The sequence below is a fragment of the Oncorhynchus gorbuscha genome, linkage group LG17 (genome assembly GCF_021184085.1).
Source record: "Oncorhynchus gorbuscha isolate QuinsamMale2020 ecotype Even-year linkage group LG17, OgorEven_v1.0, whole genome shotgun sequence".
In the NCBI taxonomy this organism is placed as follows: domain Eukaryota; kingdom Metazoa; phylum Chordata; class Actinopteri; order Salmoniformes; family Salmonidae; genus Oncorhynchus; species Oncorhynchus gorbuscha.
In genome coordinates this window covers 50,457,090-50,477,411 of record NC_060189.1, presented here as the reverse complement: position 1 = coordinate 50,477,411, position 20,322 = coordinate 50,457,090, and the positions used below count along the sequence as shown (strand labels likewise).

Genomic DNA, 20,322 nt, shown 5'->3' with positions numbered 1-20,322 from the left:
TACTCATTTTAAAGATCGGCACGCTTTATCTTGTCTGGTTTAGCATCCCAGATAAAGCTAAATATTATATGTTTTGAAAAAACGAATCATCAGGAGTAGGCAGCACTATAAGTAAACTAGTAAACTGAGATAAGACTAAGGAGTTAATCAGTGCATTTGTTCCATAAATAGACAGGACTTTCCCTCTCCATGGTTGCAGTTCTCTATTGAAATTCATCGTGGAGATTTCATTTCTATATTTTGTGATATGAAAACCAAGTATGTCTACTTGACTGTCAGACCATTTTATAGGTAAACTGCAGGGTCGTGTAAAAGTTGTATTTATTTAAAGATCCAATACGTAAAATTGTACACTTATCGTAATTAGGTTTTAGTCCAGAATGGTTATCGAGATCTTCAATGTAACATTGCAGGGATCAAGCTTGCGGACTTAATATAAAACTTGAGTCATCGGCATACATGGACACCTTCGTTTTTAAGCCTTGGATTTCTAATCCTCTAATGTTATTTGATCTGATTTTAATAGCTAACATTTCGATGACCATAACGAATAGATATAGTGAAAGCGGACACCCTTGTTTAACTCCTCTTGACAATTCAAAACCGCTATTTACCATTTTACATTTACATTTAAATTTAAATGTATTTTACACCTGTGGTTGCTATACATTGAAAAAATCCATTTATAAATAAAATACAGCCTTTCCTTATCAAAAGCCTTTTCAAAAAAACGCTATAAATACCAGGCCTGGCTTCTTAGATGTTTCATATTGTTTTATTATTTCTAGTAGTTGTCATGTATTTATCTCCAAGTGTGGATCATTCTCGATACATATGGGTAGATACAACGTTGATTCAACCAGTTTGTGGTCACAGGACCTCACTATTACAAGTACTCAAAGGTTTCTACTGAAACACTTGATCAAAATATGAACAGTGAAGAGCCGCTGTACTGAACTGTACACTGTAGGCTGATGTGAACCTCGGCTAGCATGATTTATGTCTGTCTATCAGAAACAGCTCCTGCTCAAGCCAGGGAAAAAGTCATTCCTGTGTGCTTGGGTAATACATGCACCGCGGTGACACCCCATATATCTGCTAGCTAGGCTAATGAGATCCACATGACTTCCTGGGAACTGAAAAACGAGGATACAAGACTCTCTATACTGTCTCAATAAAGTGTAATATATATATATATTTTTTTTTACACACACACACACACACACACACACACACACACACACACACACACACACACACACACACACACACACACACACACACACACACACACACACACACACACACACACACACACACACACACACACACACACACACACACACACACACACACACACACACACACACATAAACTCCCCAGGTACAGGTGTGTCAAGCTTGTAGCATCAATCTCAAAAAGTCAAGGGGTCTGAATAATCCCCCAATACACTGTATATATTTAAAGTACCTTGTCATAACATTTAACGTGTTTTAGGACAGAAACTATCAGAGAAGACGACAGTGGAAGCTAATACAGCAATACTGGTGTCACCATGACGACAGATCGAAATCAGACAGACACCCAACCACCCATCAACCCACCGACCATCTCACCAACCCAGCCAGCCAACTCACCCCTCTGGCTTGTCCTGGACCAGGCCCCTCATCTGTCCATGCATGGCGTCCTGGATGTTGCCTGAGGAGTAGAGGCCTATGGGGGTGTTGTAGGCTGTGCTCACCACCTGACGATGGTCGTCGATGTTAGCTGCAGCTATAAAGGGCTGGGCCTTGCGGTTGTGACCCGTACCAATGGGTTTGAACTCCTGAATGGAGTGCGAGAGAGCGAGAGCGAGAGCGAGAGCGAGAGAGAGAGAAAGAAAAAGACAAGGAGGCCTTTTGTGATGTTCTCTGACGCACACAAACACCAACAGGTGTAGTCACAAAAACAACAAATACACACAGTACCCCCCCCCCCCTATTAGATAGTCATGGTATCGCTCACCTGCTGCTCAGCCTCCAAGTTGATTTTGAACGGGTTGGCTTTCCCGTCTTCCGTGACTTGAGGCGACCATAGCCTGGTTTCTGGTCTGGGAACAAGAATCAGGTCATGATTAAACAGAGTATATATACTGTCAACTCCCTCGACCGCAGGTGAAACGATTATGACCACAGACCAAACATTGGTTTACATGGCAGCTGGGCCACAGTACACTGAGCACTCATAAATCAAACCCAACTTCATACACTTCCTTTGGTGTGTGAACAGTATAAAAGAGTGTGTGTGTGTGTGTATGAAAGAGAATTTGTGCGAGTATGTGCGTGGACATGTATAAGTGTGTCTGTATTAGAGAGTGGGTGTGTGTAGCTCATTTCTTGGCGTTCTTTGGTATGAAATAGTCTTTTTCCAGCTCTGGAATATTCTACATAAGATGGAACGTTCTATGTGGTATTAAAGCGATCTTGGGATCCATCAAGTACAGTAAGTTCTGTAGATAGTCAAACATGAATGTGTGTTTGACTAGCTATGTGTGTCCTTCTGTAGCTCAGTTGGTAGAGCATGGCGCTTGTAACGCCAGGGTAGTGGGTTCGATCCCCGGGACCACCCATACATAGAATGTATGCACACATGACTGTAAGTCGCTTTGGATAAAAGCGTCTGCTAAATAGCATATATTATTATTATATTATCATAGGATACACCCATTGGTAGTCACTTGTGTCACTGATGTTTGTATACATCTCTATTGTATGGTGTGTGCTTTTATGTGAGAGGCGTGTGTGTATTTGGGTATGTGTGTTTGTGAGAGTATTACTGTGTGCGCACGTGAGTATTAGTGTGTGTGTGTGCGTTTATGTGAGGTGTGTGTGTGTATTAGTTTGTGCGTGTAAGTGTGTGCATGTCAGTGTGTGTGTTTACGTGAGAGGACTATGTGGGGTGGGCAGCAATGTGTGCATGTCAGTGTGTGTGTGTGTGCGTATGTTAATGTGCGTGCGTGTGTGTGCGTGTATGTCTCCAGTGTGTGTGTAAGTATCAGGTGAGTGTGTACGCGTGTCTGTATCGGTATGTGAGTGTCCCACAGTGTGACCCCTGACCTCTGGACGGTGAGAATGAGCTGGTAGATGGCATCTTTGATCTTGTTCTGTGCCTCACAGTGCATCATGTCCTCCGCCGGGATGCCCTCGATGGCCAGGATGACATCACCAGGACACAGGTTGGCCACCGCCGCCTTACTGCCCGGAGTGATCTGCCCAGAGAGAGAGAGAATACCTGACCACTGTGACTGACCCAAAATTAAGGAAAGCTTTGACTATGTACAGACTCAGTGAGCATAGCCTTGCTATTGAGAAAGGCCGCCGTAGGCAGACATGGCTCTCAAGAGAAGACAGGCTATGTGCTCACTGCCTACAAAATGAGGTGGAAACTGAGCTGCACTTCCTAACCTCCTGCCCAATGTATGACCATATTAGAGATACATATTTCCCCCAGATCAACAAAGAATTTGAAAACAAATCCAATTTTGAAAAACTCCCATATCTACTGGGTGAAATTCCACAGTGTGCCATCACAGCAGCAAGATTTGTGACCTGTTGCCACGAGAAAAGGGCAACCAGTGAAGAACAAACACCATTGTAAATACAACCCATATTTATGCTTATTTATTTTATCTTGTGTCCTTTAACTATTTGTACATTGTGTGTATATATATATATATATAAAATAATATATATAAATAATATGACATTTGTAATGTCTTTACTGTTTTGAAACTTCTGTATGTGTAATGTTTACTGTTCATTTTTGTTGTTTTTCACCTTATATATTCACTTTGTATGTTGTCTACCTCACTTGCTTTGGCAATGTTAATACATGTTTCCCATGCCAATAAAGCCCTTGAATTGAATTGAATTGAGAGAACGAGAGGGGTGACAGAGATGGATCATTATTAATTAAATTGTCACAAATGATTCTAATAATGGTTGCCGTTATTAGTGTCGTCTTCGGTTACTTTGGTGAAGTAAGCAAACGTCTTCACTTTTCATACTTAGAAAGTGAACTGAACTGAGAGAGAGGGAGATGGAAAGAGAGAGAGAGAACTTGAAGTGAGAACCCCGGCTGCTGCCAAGGTATATTTTTTACGATTCTCTCCCATATATAACTCAGTACGACTTATAAAACCCGATTATTCAGAGCGAGGCGGAGAGAGAGAGACGGAGACAGAGAGAGGAGAGGGAGAGAGACAGAGACAGAGAGAAGAGAGATCAGTAAGTTTGTTAATAATCTACTATTAGCCAGGCAGAAATGTGTGCCATATTTGTGTGGATCCGTAGTCACACAAACAACATGGGAATAATCCGTCTTACCTCACCACACAAGCATGCAATCTCCATCTCAATCCCTTCCTCCCCTGTCCCCACCCTCGATCACTTCCCCATCTCTGTCTTTCATCATAATCAAATGGCATGTACTGTCCTATGTATATATAATGAATGAACACAATGTAGCCTGCTCTATATCAGTGCCACCTCATCATCCGCCTGTAGTTAGGTTGGCCCGCTCTATATCAGTGCCACCTCATCATCCGCCTGTAATTAGGTTGGCCCGCTCTGTATCAACGTCACCTCATCATCCGCCTGTAATTAGGTTGGCCCGCTCTGTATCAACGTCACCTCATCATCAGCCTGTAGTTAGGTTGGCCCGCTCTGTATCAACGTCACCTCATCATCCGCCTGTAATTAGGTTGGCCCGCTCTGTATCAGTGCCACCTCATCATCCGCCTGTAATTAGGTTGGCCTGCTCTGTATCAGTGCCACCTCATCATCAGCCTGTAATTAGGTTGGCCCGCTCTGTATCAGTGCCACCTCATCATCCGCCTGTAGTTAGGTTGGCCCGCTCTGTATCAGTGCCACCTCATCATCCGCCTGTAATTAGGTTGGCCCGCTCTGTATCAGTGCCACCTCATCATCCGCCTGTAGTTAGGTTGGCCCGCTCTATATCAGTGCCACCTCATCATCCGCCTGTAATTAGGTTGGCCCGCTCTGTATCAGTGCCACCTCATCATCCGCCTGTAGTTAGGTTGGCCCGCTCTATATCAACGCCACCTCATCATCCGCCTGTAATTAGGTTGGCCCGCTCTGTATCAGCGCCACCTCATCATCCGCCTATAATTAGGTTGGCCTCATCATCCGCCTGTAATTAGGTTGGCCCGCTCTGTATCAATGCCTGTACCTCATCATCCGCCTCATCCGCCTGTAGTTAGGTTGGCCCGCTCTGTATCAGTGCCACCTCATCATCCGCCTGTAATTAGGTTGGCCCGCTCTGTATCAACACCACCTCATCATCCGCCTGTAATTAGGTTGGCCCGCTCTGTATCAGTGCCACCTCATCATCCGCCTGTAATTAGGTTGGCCCGCTCTGTATCAGTGCCACCTCATCATCAGCCTGTAATTAGGTTGGCCCGCTCTGTATCAGTGCCACCTCATCATCCGCCTGTAGTTAGGTTGGCCCGCTCTATATCAGTGCCACCTCATCATCCGCCTGTAATTAGGTTGGCCCGCTCTGTATCAGTGCCACCTCATCATCCGCCTGTAGTTAGGTTGGCCCGCTCTATATCAGTGCCACCTCATCATCCACCTGTAATTAGGTTGGCCCGCTCTGTATCAGTGCCACCTCATCATCCGCCTGTAGTTAGGTTGGCCCGCTCTGTATCAATGCTACCTCATCATCCGCCTGTAATTAGGTTGGCCCGCTCTGTATCAACGCCACCTCATCATCCGCCTATAATTAGGTTGGCCCGCTCTGTATCAGTGCCACCTCATCATCCGCCTGTAATTAGGTTGGCCCGCTCTGTATCAATGCCACCTCATCATCCGCCTGTAATTAGGTTGGCCCGCTCTGTATCAGTGCCACATCATCCACCTGTAATTAGGTTGGCCCGCTCTGTATCAGTGCCACATCATCCACCTGTAATTAGGTTGGCCCGCTCTGTATCAGTGCCACCTCATCATCCGCCTGTAGTTAGGTTGGCCCGCTCTGTATCAGTGCCACCTCATCATCCGCCTGTAGTTAGGTCGGCCCGCTCTATATTAGTGCCACCTCATCTATCTGACTGATTGTAGTTGAACAAACCTCTTTGGGCCTAATTGATCCATTAGGTTAACTGTAGGCCCACTTCTAGTGACGCAGACTCCCTTTCAGCACTTCTGGTCTATAGAACCTCTAATAAAAGCATAGATTTGCATGATTCTATTTCCTCCTAACATCTCGTTGCCACAACGTTGCATATAGATTTGGGAGAAGGTTGTTCATGAAATTATGGCAACATTTTTGGACGACCCAAATGTGTTGATAGGGTTGCTGGATTTTGTGCACAACAACCCACAACTATATGCTATTTATGTTCATGCTAAAACTCCAAACTCAAAAGTCGATTTTGTTGCAAAAGTTGAAATATACATTTGCTGGGAGTTTGCGGTTTGTTTTAGTAGCCGTCTACTTGACAGTGTCCCGGCCTCCAGAGTACATGGTTGAAACCTCTGTGTATGAAGTCAGGAGGTAAACCTCTCTCTCTCTGCGTATAAAGTCATTTGCCCTCGCTGGTATTTGAGCTCGTGCAAACTGTTTATTTCCCCCATCTCTCTGTGTGGATGAAGTAAACACGCGTTTCGTCCTGCCAACTGACAGTTTACAGACAGAACACGGACACGAGCCGGGTCGAAATGATTGGGTTTTATAAGTGGTAACGAGTAACATACGGGAGAGAATAGTAAAAATATAGAGAGAGAAAGAGAGAGAGCAATTGAAGTTAAAACCTCAAAAGTAGCCAGGGTTTTAACTTTAAAATACTCCCTATTTTTCGTCCATTTACTTCAAATGCTCTCTTTCTCTGTGTGTGTGTGTGTGTGTGTGTGTGTGTGTGTGTGTGTGTGTGTGTGTGTGTGTGTGTGTGTGTGTGTGTGTGTGTGTGTGTGTGTGTGTGTGTGTGTGTGTGTGTGTGTGTGTCTCCCTCTGTCTCTTCCCGCTTGAAATATTTCATTCTCTCATTCGCTCTCTCTCTCTCTGATGGGGTTTTCCTCTCTGGTGGAAGAGAACCATATTGCGTTTCAGGCGCAACTTGTAGTTCTCACAGGGGAGACGTTACATTGAAGCTTGGATCACGGGCCTATAAATAACCCAGGAGGAGAGAGTCACGGGATGCGGAGGGAGCATGAGTGATTTACACGATTCAAACTTTGGCATTTTCCTTGACAACCATCTGCATCTCCCTGTGGCGTGCATCATTTTTACTACTCTCCTATCCATTCTGACAGTCAGTCCCAAATCGCTCCGAAACCCGTCATTTGGCCTTTTTTTAAATTTATTTTTTACGTTTGCAGATCTGTAAGGTGAAATCAATATGGTGGAAAGGTCTTCCATTACACTGGAACCCATCCAGACTCTTCAGATCTGCAGACATTGAAGGGTTAGGGCCAAAAGGAGGGCAAGGAGGCGAATAGGGAGCGGTTCCAAAAGTTTCCTGCATGGATGGACCCCTGGGTTGTGTTCGGGAGGGAGAAAGCAATGGTTTGAAAACGGGGAGCTACGACCATAACTTGTCCAATAAGAAGCCCTCATTTTCATTTTGCTATGCGGTACACACACAAAACACACACCACTGAACACAACCCCTAGTTTCTTCCCTACTCCGCTTCCAGTCCCAGCCAAACATGCACGGCGGCAGCTAATTTAAACGTCACTCGTCATCCGTCCTGGATTCCCTCGTTTACTGGAACCCGGGCAATGGACGTCAATTAATAATGTTTCGTTTACGCTTTTACTTGGAAACAAAAATCAACCGAAGAAGGGGATGTTTAAATGTATTTTTTTTTAAACAGCCTGGGAAGACATCCCCGAGACAAGGTCGAGGTTTCAAGCTCTGCGAGCGAGAGGAATGTGCCAGTGGCTAAATCTCATTGCAAGTGAACAGCCCCTCGAACGACAGCTAGTAAAGACCACGTAGAGAGGGTTTAAGAAGCTTTCGATCAACGACTGCTGTGTGAGAGGTTAAGGAGTAAAGTGATGAGAGATTGTCTCGTGGGTGGATTGTGAAGGGATACGTGAACATACAAAAGGCACAAACGGACAGGGTCCAGGGTACATGAGGGGATTTAAATCAATCGAGGAGAAAGATTGAAAAACAACGAACGGAGTCAGATTGTACTTCATCCCCCTGATGGTTAAGGTTAGGCTTGGAGATGGGGTAATCTGACCCTAGATCTGTGGTTAGGGGCACCAGCTACCTACTTGTCTGACATCATGGTCGAGACCCCAGTTTTGACCCCTCCCTCTCGCCAGCCTCCCTCCCCTTCATCAGCTTGCGGGTTCTCTGCTCACACAACAGGTGTGTAGTGGCCATCAGGGACCGATGATTCACAGATCTCACCGGTAACTATTTTAGCTCCCGGCCCTGGTGCCAGGCCTAAACTTAGACACACGACAGGGATTATGATTATACTCCTATGGTTACACACACACACCCTTGCCAAAGTTAAAATACAGAACTACAAAATATACACACACACTCACACACAGAGACAGACAGACACACATACAAGCACACACACAATGTTAACACAAACACATGATGATGATCTCTCTCACACACCTACAGTTGAATGTCTTAACTTGAGCAAAATGAAGGGCATTCTCTGAATAACTCCAGCTAGATGCCTACCCAGGAGACTGCACTTTGGTCGCCAGCTATTAACCCATTCCCAGCAGCCTGCGTTCATTCAGCTGCTTTGTGTGTGTGTGTGTGTGTGTGTGTGAGTGTGAGTGTGAGTGTGAGTGTGTGTGTGTGTGTGTGTGTGTCCTAGTAGATGATGCAAACAGCTATTTCCAACTGAGCTGCAGATATTTACTGGAACACGGGTGTGTGTGCGCACGCACGTACATGTGTGTGTGTGTGTGTGTTCCCCCAGCCGCGCAGCCTTCCACCACATAAGAAAGATCCCGGCTGTATCATGGTTTAACACAACCCTAAAACACACATTCACAATCCAGTGGTCTTTCACTGTATGAATCTAAGGCTGTTAGGGAATGGCTGAGGCTGTGTGTGTGTGTGTGTGTGTGTGTGTGTGTGTGTGTGTGTGTGTGTGTGTGTGTGTGTGTGTGTGTGTGTGTGTGTGTGTGTGTGTGTGTGTGTGTGTGTGTGTGTCCAAATGGCCTCATTCCCTTTTTTGGTGAACTACTTTTGAAGGGATTTCTACGGGCCCGGGTCAAAAGGATACTGCATGCTGCCATTTGGGACGTAGACTTTTGGCAGAGTTACTCTGTGGTCAGTCTGGTTGAATACACAGAGCTCCTCCCTGCTGTTTCTCATCCTAGCGCAGCTAGTTAACTGAGACGAGAGGTTAAAGGGAAGGTGAGCCAAGTACGCCGGCAGTAAGAGAGAGAAGTGTGTGTGTGTGTGTGGGGGGGGGGTGAGAGACACACGCACACCATAGGCTAAAACAGAGCGGATCAACATAATCCCCTACACACAGAATACAATGGTGGAACGGTTGAGTATAATCTGACCATTTGTGTTCTCTGTAGGAAGACACACACACACACGCCTCCCTATTACTGCGTCCTTCTCACCCACACAAACACCTGGCACCAGGCTCACTCAAAAGATGCTCGGGCACACATCACACATGCAAAACATACTGTAAACACACAATCCCCCACGCATTGTCAGTCTTCTCAGTCTAAAAGTATCAGGCACACTCTCTTACCCTGGAGATGGTGAGGGGCTGGTTGAAGTCCTTGCCGCCAGTCAGTCGGAACCCCCACGGGGCCGGGCCATGTAGGACAACATCCAGTGGCATGTCCCCCTCTCTGTCCCTCGTCTCTGTAGCTGGAAGTACACTGGTGTGTGTGTGTCCCAAACACAGCCAGATTCTCAGAAACAGAGCAGCGGGACGACTTACTCGTGTACCCTTTTAAACTCGCGGAGGGGTGGTGGTGGAGGGGGGACCCCACCCCCTGAGCGAAGTCATTGGCCCCGACTCAGGACCAGAGGCATTTCTCCCTCTCTCGCTCTTTTTCCTATTTTGGCTGGCGACACTTTCCCGTGCTCCTTTACTTCGGTTTGGTCTCGCTCTCTATCACTTTCTCTCTCCCCCCTCCTTCTCGGACGTAGCAGCTCTTTCCCTCTTTCTGAACACGATACTGTACCTGTTACACGTGAACTCAGCCAACTCGTGTAGCGTCATCCTTCTCCAGCTTCGTCTCGCTCTCTTGCTCCTCCTGTAAGCCTATGAACATCCAGGGGAAGAGTGGAGGTAGGCCAGTGTCTGTGAGCGTGCGGCCCACTCGTCTCTCCTCGTCCCTGGGTTGCCTCGGAGCCTGACTGGGTCTCCCACTCCGCACTCTGGCTGACGCTCTTGTCCGGCTGCTCCTGCCCTTATTTGGTCTGCAGGCGCAGCTCCTCGCGCAGGGCCTATTGATCTTTAGCGGTCCCAGAGCACTCTTCATTTAATTTGAGATCTCTCGTTATTTTTCTTTTTGTGTGATCTGGACACGAACCAATCTCCATTCTTAACGTTTCACTCACACACGCTCTCTCTCGTGAGTGTTTGACCGAAACGAGGTCGGAGGCGTTTGCATAACCATTAGTGGAGGCATTTTTTTCTTAATCTCTCGCACTCCTAACAGAAACCGTTACAAAAATATCTAATGCAATTAAGTCATCCGTCAAAACACAAGCAGTTCTTATGTGTTTATGTGCATGACAACAATGTAAACGCACAGTAGACATTGAAGCAAGACAAGCTAACCTAGTATAAAGTTGTCAGCCCTCCCTCTGAGCATAACGTCTGTTTTCATAACGTCTATGGGGAGGAAGAAAGCCAATCAAAACAATGGATGGCAATTTTTTAAAAACAAGCCCAATTATGATGACATTAAAGTCGTTCATTCTCCCTTCGGCGTCGATCTCCTGAAATGGCTAACATACCTCCCTCAAGACGTATCAGTCCGGGTTTGTTTGTACAGTTGCCATGGGGGCAGGTTTTTAGGAAGGAGCTGACTCCTACACAAATAAAGGATGTCTGGGATGGCGCTTGTCTGTAGAAAGAGTGTACACACACGTCTCCAAATACGCTCCTACTTCACATAGAATACTTGAAATTGTCTTGGTCCAACTATACAGTCCAAAACATATTGGGGCAGCGTGAACTTCAACCTTTCCTGGAATATACACACCGTTTACCAATAGAACAAAGGTATACCCAAACGCGCTACAGCCCAGCTTAAACAAAAGGCTCCGATGGGAGACGATTTATGCCGAAAACATAAGCCTTTTTTTTGTTTGTCCCGTCAATAAACCTATCAGATTTACCCAGCAACAGAGGGCTCCTTTGTCTTTATCCTCCCTGATCGTCACCAGTTGAAGTATCCTGGGGCAAATGTTTTTTTTTTTTGTGGATACATACAGCTTAATTGCATACAGTCATTCATTCCTACGTGGACCACACCAGAACATAACTACTGTATAACCACGTCACACCAGTGAGAAAATGAGTCCGCCTGTTACCAGACTTTCCAAAGAGAGAAGAATACAGAAATTATCAGGCAGAATTTATTCGGAATATAGTACCCAGAAATCGTAAAATAAAAGCAGAAAGACTGGTAGAAAGACTTGTAATAAGAATGTCATTGCAATGCATCCATTTGAGTTCACATTCGGACAAACCTAAAAATCTGCACTTGTAGCACCCCTTTCTGATTCAATATATACCACTCCAATGTGAGCCGGGATCCTCCAAAAGCCCACGTCTTCAGTCCAAAACCTTTAAAGTCCCCGAAAGTGGTAGCAAAGGCAGACTAGAAATATTTAAAACATTACATTCTATCCCCATTCAATTACGGGTATCGTACATTCCCTTATACTCAATTTTGCTCTCCAGAGCGGGTATCCCTTATAACACTACAAGGTACCACTTTACACTAAGGTACCTTTCATAAAGAGCACCTTAAAGTAGTGTAACCCACTACAAATATATATATATATTTTTTTGCATACTGTATGGCTGTTTGGGGCGATTGAGGTGGATGTAGGAAAAGGTGGCGTGAAAAAGTGAGAGAAAAGAGAAAAGACAACCCAAACGGATGGTGGGTGAGAAAATAAGAGTTTATAAAGCAGTGGATCATGTCATCGATTTACAGCTCCATACAAAAGACGTACAAAAAAACAGCACCAACAGACACGCAGTGCTCTCACATGCCAGGGCAGTGTTCATTGGGGATAGCAACGGGAAACGTTTGCAACAGAACACGAACATTTGCATTTCTTATTTGACATGTCCAGGTAGTCAGCTTTCTTCTGTTTGGTCCCTAATGAACACGACCCAGGGAAGGGTGAATGAAAAGGGGATGGTGTGAAAAAATAAACGAGAACAAAAGCAACCAAAGACAGAAACCAAAAAATAAAGTAATTACATATTAAGGTGCTTAAACAATTGTTCTGACCCCAGTGTCCTTCCTATGTGAATACATACTCATTTACACACGAAAGAAAAAGGCAAAATAAATTCTTAAAATCACATTCATTGAACACAAAAAGTATGCCTAACAAATGTTATTCAAATACACTGTAACAAGCTATTGCATTGACACTAATCGTTTGATTCATTCCGGACAGTAAAAAGGTCGCCGTCAGAATGATCTAGAGAAAAAAACAACGCCAGGAAGATAACTGTATAATTCAAATTACGCCGCGTATCTGATTATATTCATTTAGAGTGAAGTAAAACATCCCATTTGGACAAAGGCAATGAATGTGGCGACAACATTAGCTAAGTCATTCCTAATACAGTATACAACAGCGATCTTAAAAAAACCTCGTCATAGAATAAAATAACACCATTTCAAAAAGGAGGCTTGTGTTATTGACACCTGAAGGTTTGTTGTATATTGACAAAAGTAAATGTCAGACTTGACTGGGAACAAATGTAGGCTTATTGTCTCGTTATCTTAAACATGGCAAGGGGATTTTGCTGTGGTTGAAATGAGCCAAAAGCACACTTTACCTTAGGCCACTTCAACTAGAAGAAAGTACACAAAGTAAGCTGAGAAACTTATGTTGCTCTATCCAAAGTTATATTTATGGACGGAGACATCTAAATGACGTCAATCAATATTCTTTTCCCACTATAAATATCTTCACATACAAGAAAAGTGGGAAAACGGGTTGCTTTTGCATATGTTTTTCCAACGGTATCAAACTCCCAAAGCCAATTCAATCTAGCTCTCACTTGTAAAATCCGTAGTGTACTCATACATTTCAAGTGAGAAAAAGGATAAACCGCCAAATCCATCGATCAATAAAATCCCAAATCTATAAATATTATTTCCCATCTAAAGTACAAAATGTACTGTAATTGTTCAAACAGAATGGCTAAAAAATAGAATATCGACGATTGCCACTTCCACATTTGAAATAACTCGCCCATATAAGAGTTTGCAAACACTATAAAATGAGAAACTGGAATTGACTGTAGGCCCATAAGAGGGCAGATATCCAGAGCCTTCCGGTGCAAATAGAAGGCTCTGCAAATGTATTTATATGCTTTCAATATCAATATATTTGCCTCCAAACATATCTTACCCTATCCCGTGGTATCCAGCAACACTTTGGGGTATCATGCGTCATCATTTTCACTAGGGGAAATAGGTGAGTGTTCTTGTGTTGGTGTATAACATTTCTGAAGAAGATTTTTGACTAATAACGCTGTGGTTGTTTCATGTTGCTTATTGAACGCTGCTGTGGATAAGAGCATTTGCCAAAGGATTAAACGTTGAAATGTCCTATACTGCTCTGAAAATACCAACCAGCCCCCCTATTACAGATACTACACTTAAGGGGGGGTTCTCTATTGATTTAACACTGAGGAAAAAGGGGGAAAAAACATGTCCAAAACCAAGATGGCTGACATGATGACGTCAAGGCAATCCTGAGTGGCAGTTTATACTTGGCATCTCTAACTCTATCTTTACCATATTTGACCTTTCTGAATGTTACACAATCAACTTATCAATGCAAGTTATTACATTACTGGGTTAAAATATATCTAATAAATCAAATTAAAGCAGATGTCAACATTTAAAGGTGGCCATCTTGTTTGGCTACCCTTCCTTCAGTATCTGAGGTGAAAGGAATTCAAAAGTATGGATCTTCTTCTACCGCTTCTCGATCATTTAGAAAATAATTGTTTAATTAGTAGAATAGTCTCCTTTAGAGTTGGCTAGTTAGAGCTAAAACTAAATATTTTTTTGTGACGTTGTCGCACATGCTTGAGCAAGGCTTCTTGGATGACCTGACGTAGTGGGGTCATCCTAGGGTCAGCTCCACCTCCCCCAATCTTAACCTTAATTAACCATTTGTGGGGAAAGTGACCCAAATCAGTGTCTGGGGGCAACTTTACTCCGGGTTTGCTGTGTCCAATATGGGTTGTGCTAGAGATGGAAGGGTCCAAGTAAGGAGGGTGCGGGGGTGGACCGGATTCATCATTACAGTTTCTTGACGTAGTTTCCTGGAAAGGTTCCAAACTGCTTGCTCCGTCGGGAAGTCCCTTTTTAAAAACACAAAAACAGAGATGCCAATTTTCCACTATGTAGACATCCACGGTGACATTAAAACATCATTATAGGTCGTAGTTGTAAAAGAGAATGTGTTTAATAAAGGATAATAATAAACAATGAAAGGTGTCCGTTTACATACTGTAGCCCACTAGAAGTGATTGATTCTAGAATTTCAGTGGTTCCTCTATGCAGAGGGAACTATCCAAAGAATTGCTGTATTAAATTGTTCATTCAAATATTGCAAAAAAACACAAATGATTCCCTGCACCATTAAAATAAACCCAAGACTGTACATTCAGACCAAAGTTTATTTTTCAGAAGCTGTCTGTGTAGTTAGCAGCATTCCTACCAGACTGCAATGTAATCAACATCCACATCAGGAAATGAAAGATCTCGTCGAGCTAATTGTAAGATTTCACAGAGGCCCCCCCAAAATGCCATTGCAACATGGCTGGACTTTGAGGAAGGAAGCAAATACAAGGACCTAGAATTGAGGGGTCGAATTAATTCTCAGTGCAACCAGTCTTTAGTGGATAATATCACCGCTTGGTATCTGGCTGAGTGGTCAAAATGGATTAGGTGGACATTTCAGAGTGGGAGAGGAAGGCCCTGTTCTGAAACAACTCCTACTCCCTAGGCACTTCCCCTAGCCCTTAATCCCTAGCCCCTAGGGAATTCCCCTAGCCCCTACTCCCTAGGCACTTCCCCATAGCTCCTAGGCATTTGTAAATCTGAGAGGACTGCATAGAGCTAAGTAATGTGGCAGAAATTCCTGCTTGACTATCAGAGGGCAAGGTGGGACCATTACCACATTTCTTATCCATATCAAAGTCTTTTAGATGTATGCCCCAAGTGCCTATAGGCTAACGGTTGTTTCAGGATGGAGCGTGTTGTGTTGTACTCAGGCCACAGGCAGTAGATCACACAAGGAACTCGAGCACCACCTACTGGTCAGAGTGAAGTACGAGTTGAACATAGATGCGATTCAGTATCCACTGCTGCAAATCTACTAACTTGCAGGGCTCTCTAACCCTGTTCCTGCAGAGCTACCGTCCTCTAGGTTCACCCCAATCCTAATCTAGCACACCTTGAGTGGCTGCTGCCAACACACTGACTCAACTCCAGCCACTTTAATAATGGGAATTGATGGGAAATGATGTAAAATATATCACTAGCCACTTTAAACAATGCTACCTAATATAATGTTTACATACCCTACATTATTCATCTCATATGTATATACTGTACTCTATATGGTGGAACAAACTCCCTCACGACGCCAGGACAGCGGAGTCAATCACCACCTTCCGGAGACACCTGAAACCCCACCTCTTTAAGGAATACCTAGGATAGGATAAGTAATCCCTCTCACCCCCCCCCCCCCCCCTTTAAGATTTAGATGCACTATTGTAAAGTGACTGTTCCACTCGATGTCATAAGGTGAATGCACCAATTTGTAAGTCGCTCTGGATAAGAGCGTCTGCTAAATGACTTAAATGTAAATGTAAATATCATATACTGCATCTTTATGTAATACATGTGTCACTAGCCACTTTAACTATGCCACTTAGTTTACATACTCATCTCATATGTATATACTGCACTCAATACCATCTACTGCATCTTGCCTATGCCGCTCTGTACCATCACTCACTCATATATCTTTATGTACATATTCTTTATTCCCTTACACTTGTGTCTAAGGTAGTAGTTTTGGAATTGTTAGCTAGATTACTAATTGGTTATTACTGCATTGTCGGAACTAGAAGCACAAGCATTTCGCTACACTCGCATTAACACCTGCTAACCATGTGTATGTGACAAATAAAATTGGATTTGATTTGATTCTAGTAATCAGCTGGTTGATGAGATAAATCAGGTTAGGCACGACTGGGGTTGGAGCAAAAACCTACAGGAGGGTAGCTCTCTAGGGACAGGGTTGAAGGACACTACGACAGCCTACCAGAGCACTGCACCCGTCGATCCTCCTTAACCTTGAAACTATTTCCGATCTTCTGTCATGACTGGATAGAGAACAGCTTAGCTTTTCAACAACAGCTTAGCTTTTCAACAACAGCTTAGCTTTTCAACAATCAAGTACTGCGATTCTGTGAGGAAAAGGTGAAGTATTTATTCTTCCCTCTTACCGACAAACCAGCCGTCGTCGCACTTCTCCATGACGTCCACGATGTCCCCCTCCTTCAGCTCCAGCTCGTCCTCGTTACGGGGCAGATAGTTGTACAGGGCCTGGAACCTGGGGGGGGTTGGGGGTAGTAGTTGTGGAATTGTTAGGTTCGATTACTCGTTGGTTATTACTGCATTGTTGGAACTAGAAGCACAAGCATTTCACTACACTCACATTAACATCTGTGTATGTGACAAATAAGATCTGATTTGAGATTCTACTGTTACTTACAGGTCTCCTCCACCATGGAGCGAATCCTGCACAAACCTCTGAGACAGAGATAGAGAGACAGAGAGAGAAATAAGTACAGTGTGACAAACAGTTGATATGGTGATATAAATCCACTGCTTTGGAGAGTCACACTTATCATTTCGCTCCATTCCCCTTTCAGATGAGAACACAATCAAATAAACCCCCGTATCCACTCCTTAACAAAAACACACCCAAATCTCATTGCTCAATCCCCCACGAAGAAACAAATGCACTACAATGTGGTCCAACAATATCATGCACTGAAATCCAGGGGTAGCCAACAGGGTATTTATTAGAGAACAAAGACTACATTCCCCACAATGCACAGCTGCTAGTGTCACTCCCCTACCCTTCGACCTCTAACAGGCGACAGACAGGACCTTCGGGTCGCGACGGGGCTACGGGGGGGTTTACCGTCGACCGCGAGGAGGTCGTGCTTAAAAGGAGGCTGAAAGAACCAGAAATGCGACAACAACAACAAGACAGACGGCCGTCAGCCTCCATTTTCAGAAAGAACAAGAGCAGCCATTTTGACCACAGAGAATCACTGGTATTGTCCCGAAGGACACCCTATTCCCTATATAATGCGACATTTTTTGTTACAAAGGTAAAGGTTAGTGCATTCTATAGGGAATACGTTGTCATTTGACACAAAGACACTTCGGTTGCAAACTCTTGAGCCACTCATGCTTTAGGCAAGGGCGGTCTTCCCATGCATACAATGGCATACACCGTTTATTCAGCATAGGTGATTTATACCACCTCTTATAGGCTACACACAATACATCTGAAAGAAGCTACACACACTGGCACTCTCTCATATTAACGCTGGCATACACTGAGCATATGGGCATCTGCAACCAGACGTCCAACATGCTGCTAATTTACACATTGTTATCACACAGCCGCACACACACAGCCGTACACACACAGCCGCACACACACAGCCGCACACACACACACACACACACACAGCCACACACACACAGCCACACACACACACAGCCACACACACACAGCCACACACACACAGCCACACACACACACTTCACTGGTCCAACAGGTGAGTAAATCAAATGTATTAGGGCACAACACACACATACACACAGTTTGTCAGGGTTCATTTGAGTTGGCGTTTCTTCTAAGTTGTTGTAACACAATATGAGCACCTGCAGTGTCTTTTTTTACCTTGATCTTAGGGGACCTGGGCTCTGGAAAGGGTACGAGTGGAGGGGAGGGAGAAGGAGAGGAAGAGAGAGGAGGAGAAGAGGAGGAAGGGAGCGCCTGTTGTGCATCAGGGATGGGGGAGGTCAGAGGAGAGGGATGGGGGGGAGCAGGGGAGACCAGGGGTGGGATGGGTTGATGTGAGGCCAAAAGGGAGGAAGCGAGAGGGGTGGGAGAAGTGGGGGAGGAGGAGTAGGGGATGGGCGGGAGGTAGGGAGGGGTGAGGTGGTGGGAGAAGTGGGGGGAGGAGGAGTAGAGGATGGGCGGGAGGTAGGGAGGTGTGAGGTGGTGGGAGAAGTGGGGGGAGGAGGAGTAGAGGATGGGCAGGAGGTAGGGAGGTGTGAGGTGGTGGGAGAAGTGGGGGAGGAGGAGTAGGGGATGGGTGGGAGGTAGGGAGGTGTGAGGTGGTGGGAGAAGTGGGGGAGGAGGAGTAGGGGATGGGCGGGAGGTAGGGAGGGGTGAGGTGGTGGGTGGAGGAGTAGAGGATGGGCGGGAGGTAGGGAGGTGTGAGGTGGTGGGAGAAGTGGGGGAGGAGGAGTAGGGGATGGGCGGGAGGTAGGGAGGTGTGAGGTGGTGGGAGAAGTGGGGGAGGAGGAGTAGGGGATGGGCGGGAGGTAGGGAGGGGTGAGGTGGTGGGAGAAGTGGGGGAGGAGTAGAGGATGGGCGGGAGGTAGGGAGGTGTGAGGTGGTGGGAGAAGGAGTAGAGGATGGGCGGGAGGTAGGGAGGGGTGAGGTGGTGGGAGAAGTGGGGGAGGAGGAGTAGGGGATGGGCGGGAGGTAGGGAGGGGTGAGGTGGTGGGAGAAGTGGGGGAGGAGGAGTAGAGGATGGGCGGGAGGTAGGGAGGGGTGAGGTGGGGGAGGAGGAGTAGAGGATGGGCGGGAGGTAGAGAGGGGTGAGGTGGTGGGAGGCGGAGAGGTGAGAAGTGGAGAGGAGGGTGAAGGAGAGGAGAGGTAAGCGGGAGAGATGAGGGAAGTGGGGGGAGGAGAGCAGGGTGGCACAATCTGTGGCGAGGAGGAGAGGGGGATTGGGGGAGGGGGAGAAAGACGGGACAGTGTAGGAGAGGAAGAAGAGATAGCCAGGGCTTCAGCTGGTTGTGAGGCAGAGTAAAAAGCAGGGGATGGTGAGGAGGGAGGAGAGACGGGGGGAGGGAGGAGGGTGATGGGCTCTAACTGTGCCGGGTTGCACAAAGTGCTGTGACAGTGGGAAGGATAGACATCAGCCTGGGAAGGGAAGGAAAATGTGACACCAATCACACCCAGTGTCAAACCTTGAGCTAAATCACCATTTCAAAATGTAGGTTAATTATCAAGGCATTTATTCCACATAACCAAGTAAAATGAGCCAGAAAAGGCAAGATGTGAAACTACAGGGGTTTAGGTTCAATTCCATTTCATGACTGAAAAGCCTCCATATATCCAAGCCCTGGTTAACCATGTATTTTTAATTATAATAAGTACATCTTAAATGTATTATCAAACTGTGTAAAACTGCTTGGAATTGGCTTGGGTTAGGTGTTAGCAAGCATGTGCGTATGCTTCAACTTAGTCTGAAACCTGGTCCACACATCATGCGCTACCTCGGTTTTCAGTCCCTCTCTGTGGACAGTTACAGTACCACAGTCTACATCAATGTTCCTTTCTTCTTCCTCCTCCTCCTCTTCTTCCCCTCCAATAGCTTCCTCCTCTTCCTCAATGTACAACGTCATCGGCCTCTGAGAACCCGCCGTCCTCCTATTTACCCTTTTTGATTGGCTGTCCTGCGTGATGGACATGGGCTGTGCAGTCACGGGCCTATGAAACTCCGTCTCGAGGCTAACCCTGCTCTGTGATTCGTTGGTCAGTGCCACGTGCGGGGGTTCCACGGCCGGCCTGAGAACCTCCCCCACGTCTTTGTCATACATGGGCTGATCCAGGATCATAGACAACAACTGATCATAGGGATCTTCCACTTGCTGCTGAAGAGACAGGGGTTCTGTTTCTAGTTCTAGGGATACTGGCTGAGCACTTGGCCTGTACCATGGCAACAAACCTGCGGGAGTGTCCGCCGGCTCGGG

At 45.6% G+C, this 20,322-nt stretch overlaps 2 protein-coding genes across 11 annotated transcripts in view; both read right to left on the bottom strand.

Annotated features, from left to right (window-relative positions):
- LOC124001478 (PDZ and LIM domain protein 3-like) overlaps window positions 1-16,111 on the bottom strand; it is a 32,859-nt gene extending 16,748 nt beyond the window's left edge. Inside the window, exons 1-5 of the mRNA XM_046308282.1 lie at window positions 16,057-16,111; window positions 9,759-9,957; window positions 3,096-3,247; window positions 2,005-2,089; window positions 1,638-1,825 (exon numbers count right to left, since the gene is read on the bottom strand). Of these exons, the coding sequence (XP_046164238.1) occupies window positions 1,638-1,825; window positions 2,005-2,089; window positions 3,096-3,247; window positions 9,759-9,851 (518 nt within the window). The 5' untranslated portion in view covers window positions 9,852-9,957; window positions 16,057-16,111. The remainder of the gene's footprint in view (window positions 1-1,637; window positions 1,826-2,004; window positions 2,090-3,095; window positions 3,248-9,758; window positions 9,958-16,056) is intronic.
- LOC124001476 (sorbin and SH3 domain-containing protein 2-like) overlaps window positions 13,265-20,322 on the bottom strand; it is a 92,157-nt gene continuing 85,099 nt past the window's right edge. For all 10 annotated transcript variants that reach the window (XM_046308270.1, XM_046308274.1, XM_046308275.1 and 7 more), the window contains 3 exons: window positions 17,024-17,061; window positions 16,755-16,861; window positions 13,265-14,597 (listed from right to left, as the gene is read on the bottom strand). In XM_046308270.1, coding sequence (XP_046164226.1) covers window positions 14,536-14,597; window positions 16,755-16,861; window positions 17,024-17,061 — 207 coding nt within the window. In that variant the 3' untranslated portion in view covers window positions 13,265-14,535. The remainder of the gene's footprint in view (window positions 14,598-16,754; window positions 16,862-17,023; window positions 17,062-20,322) is intronic.